The following is a 21,791-nucleotide window of genomic DNA, read 5'->3' as shown; positions in this document are numbered from 1 at the left end:
ACTTGGCTTACATCAACAGCTACTGATGTCCAGCACTGTTGGAGAAATGTCACTTGGAGTTGGCATGCAACAGTAATCTCTTTTGCTTTTGCTCCCTCCAGTCTTGTGTGTCAGTGCCAGTTCCCGTGCGTTGGGCCTCTCTGTCCAAACAATGAGGAGTGAGGCCTAGTTTCAAGAGCTGGTGACATCCAACTGAACCAGTGGACTCTTCCACTATTCCCATTGCCTGTCTCTGGTTAGAAGTCAGGTCAAAGACATAACTTTATGTCTCCAAATAAGAGCTATAAGCTACCAAGAAAACTGGAGGTAAATTCTGTTGAAAGTGTGGTGTCTGTATGTCTGCAGTGAGACTTGATCAGAGAGATCGTTGGAATCTGGGCATGTTGAGACACTGCAGAAATAATGTTGACACTTTATTAGAACCATAGCAGATTAATCTCTCCCTTTTGCAAACACACAAACACAGTCCCTTTACACGCCATCATGCATGAAGCAGGTGCAAGCCCACCGCAGAGAATTCTGAGAAAGTTTGGTTGAAACTGCTGCATTGTTTTTTTGCAAAAGGAAAGGGTATGAACAAATTCTTATGTAGCATTTTCAGCAGTTCCACAAGGAGTGCTACTGTAGGCCCCATACTTTACTGGAAGTCATTAATTTCCAAAGTAGAGTAGTTTGGGTTATGTATACAAATAAAGGCAAACCGTTTACAATTCCTATTATCTTTATGACTAAAAGGAGAAGTTGCTTCCACTGTTAGATTTTGTGCGTGCACAAAATTAAGCTTTGTTACTTTGACAATGCAGCCTGTTCATTATCATAATAAAGTACAAAGATATTGAGAAAAATCTGTGCAGTTAAGTGTTATCACTGACATGCTGTAATGCAAAACATTTTGTTTTACATGGATATTGGAACGCAAGTGAAATGCTATAATAATAATTTGCCATTAGAATATATTGCAAATACAAAAACTTTTGATTTTGTGTCGAATGAGAGACCCAACGTTGGTTTCAGTATCATTTTAACCTAAATGAATTAGTTTTGGCTAGTCGTTTATGTTGCTATAACTTATAGGATATTTTTTATTCTTGTTCTTTTTTTAAATAGGCTACTGTTAATTGAAAGGATTTGTTGTGGAGTGAGGGGAACTAAAACCTGTTGAGTGTTCAGGTTTGATTCTGGCCACATTAGTGCAGGAATGCATGTTATATAAGTACAGTGCAATGCACCAGACAAGCATTCATTTTCCTGTGTTTGCATACTTGTTTCTTGTGTTTTAGATTGATTTCGTTTGGTAGAGTTCAAATTAATGTATATTCACTTTTTTGGACCATTTGGAGCAAATATTTATGTATTTATGTTCTTCTGGCCATACATTTTGTGAGACAATGCATCAACTCTTCATTCCCAAGCCCGGTTTTTGGTACCTAAACTGCATCAAGCACACTTTATCAAACATTGCTGTGATATAGAGCAGTGATCGCCTCTGTCTGTGTTAGGGTTAAACTCCCTGACTATAATGGAGATGAAGACGTAATTGAGGTTATTTGATGTTTGTGTGTGATCGGCGCTCTCTGTAAGACAGACCACATCCACATGACTCTGTCCTGGAAACCATAGCATTTGTGACCCTGCTTGCATCACACTTATCCAATTAAAACCCTGTTTGGATGGGACTAGTTTCCATGAGTGGTTTAAGGAAATTTTTAATTCTGCAGACATACGACTCCCAGAGACATGCAAAATACTAATTTAGTACTAATACGGTCTGTTTTTCTTTTTAAATAATTTGGTGTAAATTACTTACTATTATATGGTTAATGACATCACCACATCCTATGTGTGAATTTATCTGAACTGTGAAAAAAAACAAAAAACAATATTGAGTAATGTAAATGGACATTTTCAAGTTTTGCTTTGGTCAAGAATGTTTAGTTGGCTACAAACTGATCTTGAGGAAACTCTCATGAGTCAATCTTATGAGTCAATTTATTTTCGCAAAGAATCCGTTGAACCAACCATCTTAAAATAATACATTTGGTCAGAAATGATCCTAATTTAGTAATCCCAAAATTACTTTAAATGGCATAAAATGTTTATTCATTGATCTGAAATTACTTATTAGACTTTTTTTTTTGAAGAAGAAGAATGTTTAACCCAAATATATGTCATGTCATATATAGGATTTATTAATAAAATTGGTCTGAAATAATAAATCCTAATCTAGTAATCACAAATGTCTCTAAAAGACATGTAATAAATAAACTGATGAAAGGTAGCTTTCAGAATGTCCTGGAGAACAGCAAACAGACTCTGCATTAATGGCCCAGTGTGTGAATCCATTCCATGCACAAAATGTGTCAGTGATGGAGCCCAGTGTGTCAAAAAATTATCCAACTCATCCACCAGAGGAATCAAGAGAAAGAGACTTGCATTTTTCCTCCTCACTTCTTTTGCTCATCCTTTCTGCATCACTGAGTGGAAAAGTACAAATAATGTTAGAATGCCCATCAGCAGGCCTGTCGGCCAATCACATGTGGGCCTGGGAACCCTGTTACGTTACCGGCCAATGAAAGCTGGCAGTGTGACATCATATGGATGGGGAGGTGTTGCTAAACAAGAAACAAAGAGTGAGTGTTTGTACATAGACAAACAAACAGACAAACAGCTCTGGGGACAGAGTCTCTCGTGTGTCCTTCTCTCTCATCCTCTGAGTGTGTGAATGTTTGTGTTGTATTATTGAGATGTGGGAGTTGCTAGGTGTGACCCTGCTTTCTCCTCGGAAAAACTCATTAAACTTCACAGAGATTGCTTTGTTTTTTTATTCATCCTCATATTATTGTCTGAACTTCTCTCGCCTCATTGTGGTTTCTCCAGCAACCTGTGGGAGATGAGGGCAGGGATTTCCTGAGCGGGGTTGACATGTGACATAAACACACACACAGTTTTTTCCAGTCTTTCTGCATTAATGGCTAGATAAAAAAAAATTTGATTTGTACATTAATCAATGCAATTTTTATCTGTGCTCAATAAAACAGTGTTTCAGTGCACATATCAGTGCATCTGAATGCTTTAGAATGTCACTATTATAAAGTAGTAAGTTTATTACCTTTTCATTGTGCATTCAAAATGCTTTGTAATGCTACATAACTGTCCTTGTTTCTTGACAGCCTCTGTCCCTATCAGCAACAGCAGTGTGAGTAGGCGAGGAACATCCCCCTCGGCCGCGGGCAGCTGGGAGAAGCGTAGCATCCACCCCGCCACCATGTCCAGCATCACCATCGACCCCGAGCTCAAGCCCGGGGAGTTTGTCATCAAGAGCCTCTTCGCAGAGTTCGCTGTGCTCGCCGAGAAGAAGATCGAGGTGGTCATGGCTGAACCACTGGTGAGTATTGTCCCAAGATTAAGAATGAAAACAGAACGTTTAATAAAAAAAAAAAATTTCTAGCATATATAAAAATACAGTAATAAAAATAACAAAATGATTTTGTTTTGGGTCGAGTGAAATATTAGCAGATGGATAAAAATCTATTCAAGCAGAAAAAAAGCCTAAAGTTTGAGCTCTGGTAATATAAATAGATTGTATTTAATATAATGATTTAAAAATATATTTTATTTGATTGTATTATTTAATATAATGATTTAAAAAAAATATAAATTATTCCATTCAAGAAGGATGCATAATATTGATTAAAACTGACAGCAAAGACATTTCAAATGTAAAAAGATTTCTATATCAAATAAGAGATGAAGATTTGTTTTATGTTATCCGTAACCTCAGGGAATGAGGTCTAATTTCAGTTGAGCTTTGAGACCATGTTGATTTATTTTGAGAAAAAGAGAGGCTGTTGTGTGTGTTTTCAGAGTTTGTGGCTGAACAGAACACACACACACACACACACACACACACACACACACACACACATACACTTCCCCGTGTATTCCCAGAAACAGAAGCAGAGGTTTGGATTCTTGGAATGCTTTTCTGTTGGACTCTTCTCCAAGCCCCTCATGCTGAAATACACACACACACACTCTCTCTCTCTCTCTCTCTCTCTCTTTTAGACACTTCCTCTCTGTGTTCCCTTCTCTGTCTCCCTGTGTGTTTACTCCGTGGTAGATTGAGCTCTCTCTCAGTTTGCTCCGCAAGAGTTTAAAGCGGTAATGACTGTGTCAAGAGGCTGCAGAGAGGAGCTGCTTTATAAAACACTGATGTTCAGCTCTCTGACTTTGAACTTCTCTCTCGTAGTAAAGTGTTTGTTCAAATGTAAACCAGATATCAGAGCATTCAAATGTCTTCATGCCATTAACCAGGAGTCCTTTAGTCATTTTACAGTCTGTGTTAACTACACAATTACTGGACTGAAGAGATTCAGTTTCTCAGGGCCTGTATTTCATGTCGGAAATCTGGGGTAATTCTTCACTTAAATGACTCCCATTGGGGACCATTTTACTGGGTACATTTACATTTATGATATGTATTTATGAATAATAAATTATGCATTGAAAGTCACTGTCAAACTTATTTGATTTATAATGAAATATTTTATGAATGCATATAATAGAGGCATTTATGATGTTACAGAAGATTTTCATCATGTTGTTCTTTTGAACTCACTATTCATCAAAGATTTCCACAAAACTGTTTGCTTTAAGTTCATCCTTAATATGTAATATTTCATTAAAATATCCCCTATAAATATCCCTTATTTTTTCTGTTAAACAGTTTTTAATGATCCATCTGTCATTTATTAATTCACACCGCATGTATCTTTGTTCTTTCAGGAGAAGCCGCTTTCCCGCTCACTGCAAAGAGGAGAAGATGCACAATTTGATCAGGTTAGTATATGTGGGTCTTGTTTCATAATTTAATAATTATAAATGCATGTAATATATCTCTTACCCATCCTGCTTTTGGGTCATTTTCTCTCTTTCTCTCACTCTCCATCACTCATTTCTGATTAGCGCAGAACTTTTAACAGCAGAGCTGCAGCAAAGTGCTTTGTTTAGCAAAACCCAAAGCAAATGAGACATCATCCTGCAGTGGATCCAGTCAGTGCCATTGGGCTTGTGTGTGAGAAAGAATGAGCCAGTGAGAATGTGCTCTCAATGCAGAAAATCACAGCAATTTGAGTTTTAGTGTGTGTGTGTAAATATGTGTGTGAATATATCAGTTCAGGGTGCTGGAATGTGTCTGCCAAGTGCCATGAGGGCCGGGAGAGCAGTTACATAACTCTACTTAGCCACATACATCATCCTGTCCCACACACACTCACCTGATGCAGGGGTCTAAAAGTCTGGGAATCAAAATCAGATTTAAACCTGATTAAAAGCAGTTTTGAAATAAACAAATTTTTTTTTTTTAAGTTCTGGTACTTTAAACCTTTTTTTAAACAAAGAAACATCATGACTTAAATTTGATAATGTATTTCTGATTTTAAATCACTAATGAAATGAGTGAATTTGTGAGCATGTGACTCTTTGTAGAGAGGGTCAGATGTTATTTCTTCCATTGGGATCGTCTCTGATCATGCTGGAGAACATGATGATCAGGTTTGATGACTTGCTTGTGATGTTCCTCATCAATAAATTCTTTCACATCTGCTTAACAGTGTTGTTTTAGTATTTATGTACTATTATAGTATTGCGTTTTCCTATATTGTAGTCATTTTATGTAAACTTTTTTTATTAGATTTTTTTTTTTATTTCTATTTAGCTTTTTCAATTAGTCGCCAAGACAACATTAAAATTAAGTCGTCTGAGTATACGATTTTCATATAATGTTCATTTAGCTTTATTTCAGTTATTGGAAACCCATTTTTAATAGTTTTAGTTAATGATAACAATGCTGCTAAATAAATACATGTAAATGTTTGTTACAAATGTGAGGAATTTATGCTTGCGCAATTTTCTTTAAGCAATCTAAATATTACATATGAAAATCATAAGGATTTTTTTTTATTCAACCGTTTAACTCAAATTGTTATGATATAAGATTGAATGATGAATTTATTAAATTAGAAAATGTAAAATAGAAGAATTTGCATGAATGGTCTCAAAACTTTTATATCTCATTGTACTTCTGAACATCTCACTTTAGCACACAAGATAGAAAGCACACTTTCACTCTGCGCATTAGCCTTTTGTTGTTTTTATTTTTTATTTATTATATTTTTATTTTTTTCACTACGCTTGCATGCAACACACTGATTTGGCTGCTGGATTTGCCTGTGCTAAGTCTCAGAAACTGCATGTTTAGTCAGTGACGTGTTGTGAATGCAAAGAGATCACAGTGAACTACACTATCCCTCACAGATCTACTCTACTGCCATAACTCTCTGTGTGTTTGTGTGTGTGTGTGTGTGAGAGAGAGAGAGAGCGAGAGAAGCTTGGTGCTGGGTTACTGCAGTGAAAGGTTGAGTAACCACTGGAGGTATCATCCTACACCCATCCTGTCCTCACAATAGGACAGATCAATACCTGACTGCACTCAAAATTGCTGCCATCTCTCTTGCTTCCCTTCCCTTGTCTTTCTATTTTCATGCATTTGTATATTGTTCTCTGTTTAGATATTTCGCTTCAATTAACTTGACAATGTTTTTTTACTCGTTAGATAAAATAAAACGACTTTCAAAATTAGAGGCTATGCTACAAATAAACAATATTACAGCGGTGGAGAAAGTTTGTACATTTTAATGAAAGGTTTTTTTTCTCCTTGAAATAACATGCACTGATGAATCATGCACAACAACCCCATCGACTAGGGGTGTAACGGTACGCAAAAATCACGGTTTGGTACGTACCTCGGTTTTAAAGTCACGGTTCGGTTCATTTTCGGTACAGTAAGGGAAAGAAATGCAAACATTAAACTGCAGGTTGTTTATTACTATACACTTTTTTTTTTTAATACTTTTTGATAAAATATATATAAAATAAAAAAAGAATAAGAGCCAGTAAGATGACAATTCTTAGCTTCCTATCACTGTATCACTAAGTCCTGTACATTAGGTTTCAATCCATCCAAGGTTAAAAAACATTGTCATTTTGTCAAAATATAATTTTAAAATTACCTCAATTCTCAGAGATCCCCAAACGGTTCGCGCCAAGCTGTTCAAAAGATTCAGTTTCCTTAAACCCCACCTTTCGGTAGCATACTGTGTTCTGATTGGTCAACTAACATAGTCAGGTTTTATTTGTTGTTTCGCACACACCTGCATGGTAAACTATGCGTTAGCATCTGTTTGGGGTGAATTATGTCTTATTCCTCTCATCGCGAAGCAAACAGTAAAATAAAAAACTTGAACAGTCTCGCTGCTTTTTCTTCTGTGTGGGTGTATTCAAGCTGCTCACTTCAGTTTGAATCTGAATAGCACGTTCAGTGCGGGGGCGTGGTCACGAAGGGAGACATGAAAAACAGATATTGCGTTGTTTTCATATGGATTACTTTATCACAGAATATTTTCGGCAGCACTTGTTTAGTTTTAAAGAAGACATGTCAAGCTTACTATAGATATCTCTCTTATGTCTCTTCGTTGAGTATTCACGGAGTTACTCTTCATTTTAATGACGTTTGTACATGAAGATCAGCACAAACAAAGGCTGCAGACAGCACACATACTGATAAGACGCTCGGGAGAAAACAAACACATAACTTCATAATCATACTTCGCGTTGTGATTCGGAAATGCTCGTTGTTCTAAACAAAGTTGGTAATGAACCATCTTTTATGGCCAAACGCTTTGAAAATCCCGCCTTGTACTCACCGAGATTAGAAAAGCAGTCATCAGTGAAATGTTGTGAACACAACAAAAGGGATTTGTTGTACTGCTCGGGTATTGTGGTGAAAATGAATTTTAGCCATTGGTTCTTCTGATCTTCATTCTTTGGCAGTGAAAATAAAACAAACGGTCTCCTCGACATGATGCTCTCACACCAACCAGAGCGTCTGTGTGGGGGGGTGGGGCAGGTCAGAGTTCCGTTTCTCCCAACACGGTAGGCGGAGATTATTATGCAAAGTGCTCCTAGTGACGTACATAGAGATGGGCAAAAGATTTGAAATCTATAACGACTCGTTTCAGCAATTCAGAGTCGACTCCTTACTTTAGAAGCCCCGCGTTTTCCCCGCGGCTCGAACCCCACCTGAGATGGGTGTCTCACGCAGGCAGTCTGCAAGCTCTAACCTTTTAACATGGGAGCTGAATTAAAAACGGACACGCCACGAGACGCTTGAGCCACGCATCCAGTGTGTCGACAGCCTCAGCTGCAGGGCGGGATTTGCGCTGAACGCGGAGACTTCCGCCACTTAATATGTTCGTTTGGAAACACAAAAATGTAGTTACTTATTTTCCGCGCACAAAATATTGCATTCCGTCATTCGGTACACACGTGCACCGTACCAAAAGCCCTGTACCGAAACGGTCCGGTACGAATACACGTACCATGTAGTATTTATTATTTCAGCTTATAAATTGTATTTATTATTATCATTCCGATATCATCTGAGTGAAACCGATTCAGATCTAAACAACATTTTAATTAAATATGACAAGATCAAAAAAAGTAACATATGCATGGATGATTCAGTCACCGTAAGATCAAAAACATGCATTTTATGCCTCAATTAATTTATTAATATTTGATTTCATGTTGTGTTTAACCTATATAAAGAGTGTATCACTGAGCTGTATTGTTGTGCTTGTGTGTTACAGTTAATAAGCTCTATGAGCTCCATAGCAGAACACTGTTTGCCTTCGCTGTTGCGGACGTTGTTTGACTGGTACAGAAGACAGAGCGGGACAGAAGACGAGTTGTACGAGTACAGACCTCGCTCTAGCACCAAGTCCAAAGGGTGGGCAGACATGCAAATATACATCTTACACAAATGCACATCATCGTATGTTGCTCTGTATCTTTTCTTTAGCAAGAGCTTCAACAGATGCATATGATGTTCCTCTTTCTTGTGACATTTTTTTCTGGAGTTAATAGAAGGTGCTTTTGTACTAACTTGTGAATCCTGTACTTTTGATCTCTTTCTTCAGAGATGAACAGCACCGGGATAAAGACTACCTACTGGAGCGAAGGGACTTAGCCATAGACTTCATTTTTTGTTTAGTTTCAGTGGAAGTTTTGAAACAGGTGAGCTTAGGTGTGGTGTCTCTGAAGTCAGAGATAGGTGTGTTATGGAATTAACATGCATAGACTTGCTAACAGTACTGTATATCAAGGAACATGAAGTAAAACAGTGACCCTTACATCAGAGTTGATGTTAATGACATGTTTTCTGTAGATTCCCCTTCATCCTGTGCCAGACGCCTTGGTACAAGAAGTCCTTAACCTGGCATTCAAGCACTTTAAACACAAAGAGGGGTGAGTCTGTATACTCAAACACACACTTTTCTATGCAAATTCTACAGATGTACCCTGGACAAATGCAAACTAATGTCCGACACACAAGTGTGTGATTTCTGAAACTACCTAGAATTAAATTGCATCATGTGCATTACATCATTTTCTATGTATATACATTATTCAAAAGTTTGGGGTAGGTCGCCAAGGCTCTGTTTATTTAATTCAGAAATGCAGTAAAACTATTTTGAAGTATTACAATTTGAAATAGCTGTTTTCTGTTTTAATATTTTGAAATTGAACGTATTCCTGTGTTCATAAAGCTGAATTTTCAGCTGCCATTACTCCAGTCTTCAGTGTCACGTGATCCTTCAGAAATCATTCTAATACGAGGATTTGCTTCCTGAGAAAAATTTATAATTCTCATCAAAACAGTTGCGGAAACTAGTTTACGTTTTTTTGTTTTGTTTTCAGAACTCTTTAATGACTAGAAAGTTCAATGGAACAGAATTGATTTGAAATAAGAATCTTTTGTAACATTATAATTGTTTTTAATGTCAGCGTTGATCGATTTTATGCATTCTTGCTGAATAAAGTATTCATTTCTTTAGAAAATAAAAATGTTACAGTCCCCAAACATTCAAATGTAATTTTGTAATTGTTGGACTACAAACCAGTATTTTCTTGATTCTTTGTAGAATGGCTTGTCTTACTGATTGTCATGGTGTGTTTGACAGGTACTCGGGCCCCAACACTGGTAATGTGCACATCATCGCTGACCTCTACGCTGAGGTCATCGGAGTACTTGCTCAGTCCAAGTGAGTTCAAATTCATCCCAAAACCACAATGAGCTCACAGTCTACATTTTGTGGTCTGTTGCACATTTGAAATATTCACTTTGATATTAAGCAAAGAAACTGATGATGTACACTGAAGTAATAAGTTCTGTCATATGTGTGGCCTAAAACGTTTTTTTTTTTTACGTAAAGCCATATAAAGCAAAAGGATGAAGTTGATGCTAGCACATCATTCAGATCACTCATCAGAGTTAACAAAGCCCATCATATTGTATCAAACTAACTTGCCTAGAGCTAAACACAGATGATTTGTACAGTCTTCTAACGCTTTTAGTGTTGCTGTAATTCTCTACTCACCAGACGCTAAGACTCACAGCTATATGAAACTGTCTAAGCTATAATGTAATTTAGTTGTCCTGTGCTGTAATAGCCAGGGCCTGAAATTGATTTACCACAGTGCTCAACCTCCTCTCCAGTTCGTGATTTCCTGTGCAAAGACACTTTTGTCCCGAGGACAGATTTGAAGAGGCAGTTTAACATAATACGACAAAGGCATGATCCGATGACTTGGGTCCCTTGCTTGTTTGGACCAGATGTTTTTAGTTTTTACAAAAAAATGTAAATATAGCCCACAGACAGCAACAAGCCAGTCTTTATTCAACCTGATATGTGACATGTTGAATGCTCCTACACACATTTGTTGAGCACTTGATAGAAACTTGACACTGAATTTTTATCGTGCGAAAAGACTAGAGACCTAATTCCAAAACTATCATGAATTTCTCTTTAATGATGTGTTTGCGTGCAGGTTCCAGGCTGTGCGTAAGAAGTTCATCACAGAGCTGAAGGAACTGAGGCTGAAGGAGCAAAGTCCGCATGTGGTGCAGAGCATCATCAGCCTCATCATGGGCATGAAGTTCTTCAGGGTCAAAATGTACCCCGTTGAGGACTTTGAGGCTTCTTTCCAGTTCATGCAGGTCGAGACACATGCAAACACAGACATGTACTGTATATGTAAAGGTTTCTGTCATCATTCACCCAACTGCGTGCTGTTCCAAACCTGGAAGACTTTCATTCATCTTCATAGTACAAATTAACATATAAAGAATTTTGATCTGTTAAAAAATTCGTGAAGACTTTGTAAAAGATATCCATATGAATTGGGCAGTTTAATCCAAGTCTTCTGATGAGACATGCTTAATTTATGATGAACCGATTTAATTCAGGATTTTTTTTGCATGTAAATACTGATCAGCACACATAAAGCATATCTAATATGGTCGGCAATAACTCAAACATGCTTGTCTTTCAGTGAAAGGTCCGAAATTTCCCACATGTTTTATGAAAAGTATTTTCATATGTGTTTTGATGAATGAAAGTCATATGGGTTCATAACAACATGAGGGCGAGAAATCGATGACAGTTTAAATTTTGGGTGAATTTACCCTTTCATTTTGGACACTAAAGAAGTTTGTGTTCAATGGTACATCTCATGAACAGAGTATAAATATATTTATTTTCTAAAATCTACTTAATTTGTTAAATCGACTGTTATCTACTATCAGAACTTGACCTTCTCAACAATTAAACAATTAAAATCCCAAAACAGCAATGTAAAATTCACGTGATCTCTTGAATAGCTATTTAGTTAATGGTAGTAATAAAAAGTCCTAAAGACGTCCAGATTTTTGCTAACAGACTTGTATAAATTGCTCAAATTGTGAATTGCATGTAAAAAAAGAAGATATATAAATGATAAATAAATACTCTAAATAATGATTAACATTTCAGGCCCGATTTTGTTCCGTTATGGTTGAAAGTGCTACATCATCTCTGTCAATACATTTTGAGTCTCGTCTACTCTATTGTCGTTCAGACAGTACTTCTTTTGTTTTATTTGCGAGCTCTTTGTAGTCATGCCTCATAAAATCTCTTTGAGTAACAGTCTCAATGCGTTAGCCCTACCTTTGCCAACAGGATTGTGTGGAGCAATTCCTTTACATTAGCCAGTTACAGGCAGTGAAGTCCTGCACTCAATATGTGCTTCACTTAACAAGCACTGTAATCCAGAGATTTTTATTGAGCCATTCGCTGAAAAGCAATGCTGTATTTTATTGTAAACCTCATATTTCTTCAACTACCGTGTGGGAGTGTACACTCCCCTTACGAAAGGTTTAATAGTGGTGCATCCTTTTCATTTACTTAAACTACATTTATGAGTTTCTGTCAAATGTTTATTGCACAGATTTGCATGAATTAATTAAATGTTTTGTTTTGTGTGTCTCTGTTTGTGAAGCAGGAGTGTGCTCAGTATTTCCTGGAGGTGAAGGACAAAGATATCAAGCATGCACTGGCTGGCCTGTTTGTTGAGATCCTCATCCCTGTAGCTGCTGTAAGTACCAGAGAGCTCTCCATTTATTTAAATTATATAATATCATTACTTCGGAGCCAAATTTCACATGCATACTGCAGAAATTTAATGCATTCTGACTAAATTGCCACATTGCTCCATCAACTCTGATTTAAATTAGTGCCATTTCACAATATGACAACTCAAAACATTACACAACTTTCCATTAATTCAAATATGTTCAGAGTATGCACGATCTGTAAACACTCTCCAGTCCCTTTGTTTTTCATTTGCAACCATAACTGATTTTTAATGTCACAGACATTTAAAGCATAATCAGTACTTTGAGAAGTTCATGCTGTGTTTAAACCCTAAAATTTAGCCGGTTGTGTGTCTGATGGAGTTGAATCAGAGCGACGATAGAGCAAGAGTTGTGATTTTTACACCAAACTGCACCTTGTCTTTAAGCAAAATCATGCAACTCTGCTCTCTTTCGTTTCACACCAATCACACACCGATGGCTCTTTGAAACAGTGTCTGTATCCAGATCATTTGACAGAGGCTCAGTGACTCTTCTGCAGAGTTCATGATGGTACATGTCTTGTCAAGTGGTTTGAGGTGGAGCTTGTGGAAGGAGTTGCTACAGAAACACAATTGAGATGTATTTCATTTGGCATTGACAAGATGAATAGCTCTGAGTGATTTGTGTGCTGTTGTGCTCCGAGCGGGTGTAGCTCAGCATGAGGATTCATGTGTTTGTGCTTGTGTGCTTTTGGAAGGCGGTGAAGAATGAAGTGAATGTGCCCTGCCTGAAGAACTTCGTAGAGATGCTCTACCAGACAACCTTTGACCTCAGCTCAAGAAAGAAGCACTCACTGGTACAGTCCTTTTCTGCTTTGATGCATACTTTCCCACAATCTCTGTAGCCAAGATCATTCTGCCACCCAGAAGGCTAACATTTTTTTGTGGAACACTTAACGTTTAGCTGATTCTATCTCTGGCCCTTTTCCATGCAGCTGCAAAGCATGACAGCTGTAAAATGTACCATAAAAATATCATGAAAGTGGGCCGTAAGAGTTTTGCATTTGTTTTTCAAACTTTTATTGTCTGCTCTTTCAATAGTATTGAGTGATTAAATAGTTATTATTGAATGTACCAACTGCATGAGAGAAGTTGCAATGTCTGATTTGTGAATCAGCATGTTAATTTTTTCTTGTTTGATATATTTTCGGAGTTTTCTGTGTCTGTCTCTCTCCCCAGGCATTGTATCCATTGGTCACATGTCTGCTGTGTGTTAGTCAAAAGCAGTTCTTCCTCAATAACTGGCACATCTTCCTTCAGAACTGCCTTTCCCACCTAAAGGTAACGTTTTCTAACAGTGGAATGAATACAGAGTGCTTACTTTAGCTTGGTGATATTCTTTTTGGGGGAAAACACTAGAGCTGACAGTTTCACAGAGATTGTAGCATAGAAAATTCAGCTTAAAAATTACTATAAAAAGTAGCTACAAATCCTACATTTCTATCAAATGTGGTTTGGACACTGCAAAAACCAAACCGAATAAAATGTGCTGTTGATACATCCAGATTCTGAAGCCCGGAGGCAGGTTTGGTGATTTCAAATATAAAAATTAATTCTGTTTGTGGATTGGTTCACTTACATAATTTTGGAGAAAGGTGTGGTGAAAAATGCTTCTTGCTTATGTTGTTCAGTTAATTATATCTGTGTCATATCTCAAAACCCTGTGTTTGTGCTTGTTCACATTCTTTTCATTGCCGCTGGTTCAGCTACAAGGATGTGATACTTTTTTTGGTTTCCTAACTCCCTTTCCACAATGATTGAGTTTCCTTCCAATCTTTGCAACTTTATCATGTGAATCTTCAGGATTGATCCGTGATGCTTTGACTTGGTGTTGGTGATTTTATGAATGAGAAATCAAACTCTATGTAACTCCCTGCAGTGCCGATCAAATGCTTCACTTTAACCGATTAAATCCTTAAATCCTTAGGTTAACTCTCAGTTAACCTAGATCAGAACTGGATCAGAATTGGACTGTAGCGTGTGAATCTTACTCCAAATCCACTTTAGGCCATGTCTTGCATTTCTCAAAAAGGCATGTGAACATTTCAGGATCAGAAGTGAAGTTTTCCTCAGTGGTATGTTAGCCAGTTGAGTCCAGGATTATGGGATTTGTAGTCTCAGTGGTGGATCATTTCTTTACAGTTCTGCTCATCTGTCTGCTCCCCGTCTGTTCTAACCCTGCTGTAGTCTGTCTTCCCTGGCCAACAGACTTCAGTCAGAGTGGAATCCTTGTTGTATGTGGCGCCTAATCTGACTACATTCTTCACAGTCTGTCTAGCTTGTAATCATCCATTAGCATGCACTAATCCTGCCTCCCATATTTGTTTTTAATTTAATTTTGTTTTATTCTTCTCACCCATCAGAAACCCTTCATCAGCACATCACCTGTATATATGAATTGAATTGAAAATGAGCTTCCTAGAAGCTTTTGTTTAATGGGACATTTTCATTCCTTAAGGAAGTATAGATAAATGTTGAAATACTTGTGTTGATTCTGTAGGGAATCTGATACTGAAGTATTACATCCCATTCACCCTGCTCTGTGTTTTGCATGTTGTTGTAGCACAAAGCTTTGTTTTGTTCTTAAGTTTGTCTCTTATTCTTTTTCTAACCTGCATGTCTTCCCCATCACCATCACCCCCTGTCCTTTGTCATCTTTTTTTGTTTCCCCTGCACGTTTATTGGCTCCAGATGCCTTCAAACAACAGCATCCGTAAGCAGATTGAAACCCTGCAGGTGAGTTACCATGGTTAACCCCACAAGGGAGCTCAGAGGTCATGTTGTTGACTTGTGTTCCACATGGGCCTTTTGAGACTCCTGACTCTTTTGCCTGTCCATAGAGGAAACGATGCTAAATAGCTTTATTGCTTTCCTGCTGTTCTCAAGAATTCAGAACAGGAAAACCACCCAGTTCAAGGAGTCATTGATGAAAATGTAGACTTCTGTGCTCACCATTCAGGGCATCAGAAATGTTTTATCTGAGGCGGCATTAATTCAGGCCAAAACTGGCGTGCTAAAAAGTATTTTGTATTACTATAACATTTCCAAAAACGTATAGGTGAAAATAAAGAATGAATTGTGTGTTAATTGTTAAAGGGATTGACTATCTACCTAGTGATTTTATTTTATCCCGCAAGGGGACCAGGTTCAACTCTTGGCCTAAATTCTAATATTGCAATCAAATTTGGAACAATGTTTGAGAGCAATGCACTTCTGGAAAATTATGGAAATCATGGATTTATAATTTGTCCATCAGTTTGAATGTCCATGATGCTGCAAATTGCAATCTTTCTCTGTAAAAGTTTAAATAGTTTGCAAATGTTTTGCATTTACAGTGGTTTGTTTTGAATGTGCAACTGTTTGAAATGTTCCTGCAGACTCATTAGGCCAGAGTGGAAAAACATTGCTGATAATTCAATATAGAAATGGGATCCTTGTTGATGGAAGACACTAGAGCCCCTTTCACACTGCACGTCAGACCCGGCAAATTGCCGGAACATTGCCGGGTCGCCTTCTGTGTGAAAGCAAACACGTCCCGGGATTGATTCCGGAATTGAACCCAGGTCGGGGACCTAGTAACATTGCCGGGTCATCACTGGCAGTGTGAAAGTGCAAAATCTAGTGACCCGGGAACAATTGCCAGAACACTTTACCCGTGTATTTGCCGGAATAGCAGTGTGAAAGGGGCTTAGGGAGCTCAAACTGATCTAGTGCTCTCATACTTACTGTAGTTGATGTTCACTGCAAACCATGCAATCATACCGCCCCCTATGGAGAGTGTTGATCATTTCACCCTGCTTAATGCTCTTTACTGCAGTCTGATTAGCTCTGTGATGTGAAGGGGGAGAGAGAGTTGCAGAAATACTGAGAGAGACAACTGCTTAGTCAGTGACTCGATTTGAACGAGCCGTGACGTGTTAATCACAGATTCATTAGCAGAGTTTTTATGAATCCCTCTTTCATCATCCATTGCTTCTGCTGAAGAGCTGATTTATGACTCATCTCTGTGCATCGATGCAGTTAGAGCAGAAATTACAGCTCTTATTGGCTTGTAAAGTCACGAGCAGCAGCTGAGCTATTGATCACCCGTCACGATACAGATGAAGCAGCAGCTCTCTATGAATGAATCTAGCATATTTTCTAGGCTGGGTTAATTCCTGAATTGTTGTTTTTGGAGGTCATTTCGACTCTTGGGGGTTTTTAAGACCCTGATTTCTGTAAAGCCACTTTAAAGCAATGTGTTTGTGAAAAAAATAAAATCCTTTTTGTGGATTTTTACAACGATTTTTCTCTGCCACTTGCCCTTTCATTGGCAGTCTCACATAAATCAGCAAGAGGCTCTTGATGATATTAAGTCCATCACGCCCTATAAAAATTACAGTTCCTAAATTACAAAATTGTGGTTTATGGAAATTTTTTCTAGGGCTCATCGCTCATGCCATGAATTCTTGTTGACTGAGCATTTTTTGTTTCTTTCTTTATAGAACAAAGATCCCAAAATGTCTCGTGTAGCACTGGAGTCTCTTTACAGGCTGCTCTGGGTTTATATCATCAGGATCAAGTGTGAGAGCAACACAACCACACAGAGGTGGGCCACAATCATATAGATTTACAAAAATGTCTTGAATTTATACCAGTTGCAAACACTAGGAATACATTCACTCAATACTAACCACAAGCCTACCATTATTTGAGAAGGTAAACCTCTCAAAGAAACATAAAATAATTTCTGCAAATTGTCCGATTGTTGTAGACCATTCTTTTTTTTTTTCATGTCATGTCAAGTCAAGTCACCTTTATTTATATAGCGCTTTAAACAAAATACATTGCGTCAAAGCAACTGAACAACATTCATTAGGAAAACAGTGTGTCAATAAGGCAAAATGACAGTTAAAGGCAGTTCATCATTGAATTCAGTGATGTCATCTCTGTTCAGTTAAATAGTGTCATGTGTATATAACATTTCACATTATCTCTTTTCCCTCACAGTCGTCTCCTCAGTATTGTAACAGCACTTTTCCCAAAGGGCTCTCGCAGCGTGGTGCCCAGGGACACACCCCTCAACATCTTTGTTAAGATCATTCAGTTTATTGCTCAGGTAAAAAAGAAAAAAACATATTTTAGAATAGCTCAGGTTCATATCCAGCCTTTATTGTTGTCCCAATCCATATCCACTAAACCATCTACTCTCTATTATTTGATAATAAATGTAAAATTATAAAAAATTAATATTTGGGGGAGTGGTTTTGATGTATTGCATTGTTTTCATTGGTTTGTGCCACATTTGTTTCTCCCTCTCTAAAGGAACGGCTGGACTTTGCCATGAAAGAGATCATCTATGACCTGCTGTGTGTAGGCAAGTCCCAGAAGACTTTCGCCATTAATCCAGAGGTGTGTGTGAAGACATTCACATAATGTAGCAGCCATTAAAAAATGTGAAAGAAACAAGAAAAAAAGAAATTGTGGTAATGGATTGATTATATAGAAACTATATATATAAACATAGAAACTAATTATCTCTCTCTTATCTGTCTCTCTGTAAGAGGATGAATATTGGTCTGCGGGCCTTCCTGGTAATAGCCGACAGCTTACAACAGAAGGATGGCGAGCCGCCCATGCCCACTACAGGCGTCATCTTACCCTCAGGCAACACACTGCGGGTCAAAAAGATCTTCCTCAACACCACCCTCACAGACGAGGAAGCCAAGGTCATCGGTATGGACCCTTACAGTTCCTACTCAGCTCTCAAAAAAAGAACATATTCCTGAGTTCAGCCTTTCCCAACCCTAAAGCATTTGGTCATATTCGATTAGTTGATTTTTAACATAATTGTGATTACTCAATTATTACAAGCATGTGTTTAGTTACGTAAACAGTGATTTTACCCCCTCGTTGCTGATGAGTATAATGTAACAATTCAGTATCAAAAGCTATTTTGTTAATAAAAGTCAGGGTTCACAACAAGTTTGTGACCTCCTAGATGTTTTATGTGTGTGCACAGCGCGATCTCCAATCTCAAAAAACAAAATAATAGATATGAAATCATATGTAAAATCATATGAATTATTATAAAAATTAGGGCCGGGACTTTAACACGTTAATTGAGATTAATTAATTACACAAAAAATAACGTGTTAACTAAGATTAATTAATTACAGAAAAAAAATTCCCGCATTTTTAATAACGTATTTTTGCACCGCGGAACATTTCTCACTGGATGAGTTTCGGCGGACCGATTATACTGAAGCACCAACTAGCGTTCGCACATCACCGCAGCAGCACATCGAGCCTCAAGTATCACCTCAACGCAAAACATATAGCAGCTAGCGTGGACTTTACACTTTATGTTGAACTGTGTATTATTTTGTTGGTGCAACGGTTTATGTTGAACTCTTTATCGTTTTGGCCAAGGTTATTGAGAGTTGGACTCAATATGTTATGCAATATGCAATCAGTATGTTATGGCCTCTGAAGCAACAGAGAGATGTGTTCTAATAGTCAGTGTTTCCAATGTTGTGAATGTAATTGACAGTATTGTGTTTTACTTAAAAGACACTTTACAGAAGGTTCCAGCACCTATAAGCTTCCTGAATTTCTGAAATGTACTATTTCTAAATTGTTTCTAAATATGCTATTGCTACACTTCATGGCAAAAATTGCACTGGTCTGCTAGACTTGGTTGAACAAAAATAAACAATATTTTGTTGCTTAAGCTTATGTATTCAGTCATTATTCAATGGTATACTATAAATCCATGTGAAAAAACAATTACTTCTCACTGTTCTCTGGTCAAATATTTATCTGTGATTAAAATGCGATTAATTTCGATTAATTAATTACAAAGCCTCTAATTAATTAGATTAATTTTTTTAATCGGGTCCCGGCCCTAATAAAAATTATTCAAATGAATACGTATGGAGGACAGTTGATTACAATAATAGTTCAGCATATTCCCCTCAATATTAAAAGAGTTTTTTCTGTGGGGTAATTAAAGTTAATAAAATACTTCGTTAACATTGATATCCATTATCCCTTTTACACTATCATTCATGATTCAAAAAGATTTGTATTTTTTTCCACCATGTTTCTAGTTCTGTGCCTCAGGTCCAAAAAAATGTTAAAGAATGTACAAACTGAAAACGCGAAATACTTTTGTGGTCTATTTTCATGAGTTAATTTCAAAAGGGAAATGCTGACATGGATGTTTACAGAGCAGAGGACCCCTTTTTAATTCCAGTTGGAGAAATTGACTTTTGTCTTTCTCATTATTATTTTGTTCTGGATTATTGGTTACGGTGTTATTTCGGTTTCAAAAGGCAGCAATACGAGTTTTCATGTGACTTTATACATTAATAATTTTGTGAAATGAATAAATGCATAATAATCGTAAAACCGTGATTATTTTTCAGAAAATAAATGTACCAACAAAATATTTTTTGAACTTGCGACACATAAAAGCCACGACTTTCTTCCAAGTCCTTTTTTGTATTTTTAAGTAAGAAAGTTTGAAATATTTTGGGATTGTAATTTGTGGTCCATTACTTTATTATTTTTTTTTAATCATCTGTGTGGACAGTGTACTTAAACTTGACTTTATATTTTGAATAGTTTGTTTTGCTTTTCCAGTGAAACCCATTACATGCCCATTAGCTCAGATAGTGGTATATTTATCTGACCTCATTGTTTAGAGATCGAGGAAAAGCCTCTGTATGTAGTCTATTATAACAATTTTCCATTCTTGTGCTAGATTTTGTGTGTGAGCTAAGCTGTTTCTGTGTGTGTTTGTCTGTGTAGGAATGTCTCTGTATTACCCCCAGGTTAGGAAGGCCCTAGACAGCATCCTCAGGCATCTGGATAAAGAGGTGGGACGATCCATGAGCATGACCAACGTTCAGATGTCCAACAAAGAGCCAGAAGACATGATCACGTTAGTTTCTAGAGGTTTTAGTTTCATAAATGTGTTTATTTTGCTTTCATCGTGTTTAATATATGTTTGTGTTCTGCTGTAGTGGGGAGCGTAAACCGAAGATTGATCTGTTCCGGACATGTGTAGCTGCTATTCCCCGACTAATCCCAGACGGCATGAGCAGACAGGATCTCATCGAGCTACTGGCCAAGTAATGACCTGTGACCCTCATGTCAACCCTCATTCATCACCTCTAGAAAACTTTAGCCATTCTCCAAATCATTAGTTTTGTTGTTATTTTATATGTTGTTATATGTATTAATTTTGTAGTTATGTTATTATATAATTTCCTGCTACAGTGCATGATTGCTCCTGATTGCTACAGTACATTGTGAGTTCAACACGGTCCGGGTTCACTTTTTCATGTTTGCATATTTCCAAAATGTTTGGTCTTTTAATAGTTTGTTAGTTAAAGCTAATTGCATGTAACAACACGATTAGGAATGAGGATTTTCAACACAGAGGAACTCGGAGGTCTTCTCATACAAAGTGTTTACTGTAGGGGTGTGAGTCAAACAGATATAAAACACTTATTCAGAAAAGTAACCATAGACTAATATGACCTGCTAATTTCCATGTATTCATGACTTCCTGTGCAGCAGCCACCATCTGAGTCATACTTCCTGTGAAGTTGTAATCACATGTAGTCAGATGTCATATATCACTGATACCTGCTTGACCCCTCTGTGGTTCAAGTGATGGATGATTCTGTTATGAAGATGATGATGCAGAGTGTTTATTTATTGCCTTTTGTGACCAATGATTCTTTCTTTCTCCCACCCGTCCAGACTGACCATCCATATGGATGAGGAGCTGCGTGGTCTGGCGTTCACCACTCTGCAGGCTCTGATGGTGGACTTCCCAGACTGGAGAGAGGATGTGTTGTCTGGGTTTGTGTATTTCATTGTGAGGGAGGTGACTGACGTTCACCCCACACTACTGGACAATGCTGTCAAGATGCTGCTGCAGCTCATCATACAGTGGAGACAGGCGGTTCAGAGCAACAACCGCAGCCATGATTCACAGGTGCACACACGTAACATTATTTTTAAAGAATATTATACAGTGGTTGTTAGTGCACATTTTGAATGTCTCCGTTATCTGACTCGCTCAGTCAAGTGTGCTTAATAAGGGAGACATGCAAAATGTGCAGGGGGGTCTCCAAGACCAGGATTAAGAACCACTGATATGATATGATGTAATATAATATACCATATAATGTAACACAACAACATAAATATACACTACCGTT

At 37.5% G+C, this 21,791-nt stretch overlaps 1 protein-coding gene across 8 annotated transcripts in view; it reads left to right on the top strand.

The window, feature by feature from the left end:
- LOC113063306 (protein furry homolog-like) overlaps window positions 1-21,791 on the top strand; it is a 91,990-nt gene that overhangs the window by 30,704 nt on the left and 39,495 nt on the right. For 5 of the 8 annotated variants that reach the window (XM_026233602.1, XM_026233596.1, XM_026233598.1 and 2 more), the window contains 18 exons: window positions 3,171-3,385; window positions 4,786-4,839; window positions 8,709-8,848; window positions 9,039-9,135; window positions 9,287-9,366; window positions 10,083-10,163; window positions 10,951-11,119; window positions 12,442-12,534; window positions 13,272-13,370; window positions 13,753-13,854; window positions 15,265-15,309; window positions 17,058-17,161; window positions 17,563-17,671; window positions 17,878-17,964; window positions 18,117-18,288; window positions 20,368-20,500; window positions 20,583-20,690; window positions 21,328-21,565. In XM_026233602.1, coding sequence (XP_026089387.1) covers window positions 3,266-3,385; window positions 4,786-4,839; window positions 8,709-8,848; window positions 9,039-9,135; window positions 9,287-9,366; window positions 10,083-10,163; window positions 10,951-11,119; window positions 12,442-12,534; window positions 13,272-13,370; window positions 13,753-13,854; window positions 15,265-15,309; window positions 17,058-17,161; window positions 17,563-17,671; window positions 17,878-17,964; window positions 18,117-18,288; window positions 20,368-20,500; window positions 20,583-20,690; window positions 21,328-21,565 — 2,031 coding nt within the window. In that variant the 5' untranslated portion in view covers window positions 3,171-3,265. The remainder of the gene's footprint in view (window positions 1-3,170; window positions 3,386-4,785; window positions 4,840-8,708; window positions 8,849-9,038; window positions 9,136-9,286; window positions 9,367-10,082; window positions 10,164-10,950; window positions 11,120-12,441; window positions 12,535-13,271; window positions 13,371-13,752; window positions 13,855-15,264; window positions 15,310-17,057; window positions 17,162-17,562; window positions 17,672-17,877; window positions 17,965-18,116; window positions 18,289-20,367; window positions 20,501-20,582; window positions 20,691-21,327; window positions 21,566-21,791) is intronic. The other 3 variants (XM_026233599.1, XM_026233601.1, XM_026233603.1) reach the window with 1 other exon arrangement.

The sequence above is a fragment of the Carassius auratus genome, chromosome 45, assembly GCF_003368295.1.
Source record: "Carassius auratus strain Wakin chromosome 45, ASM336829v1, whole genome shotgun sequence".
Taxonomy (NCBI): domain Eukaryota; kingdom Metazoa; phylum Chordata; class Actinopteri; order Cypriniformes; family Cyprinidae; genus Carassius; species Carassius auratus.
This window is presented reverse-complemented; position numbering and strand designations above follow the sequence as displayed.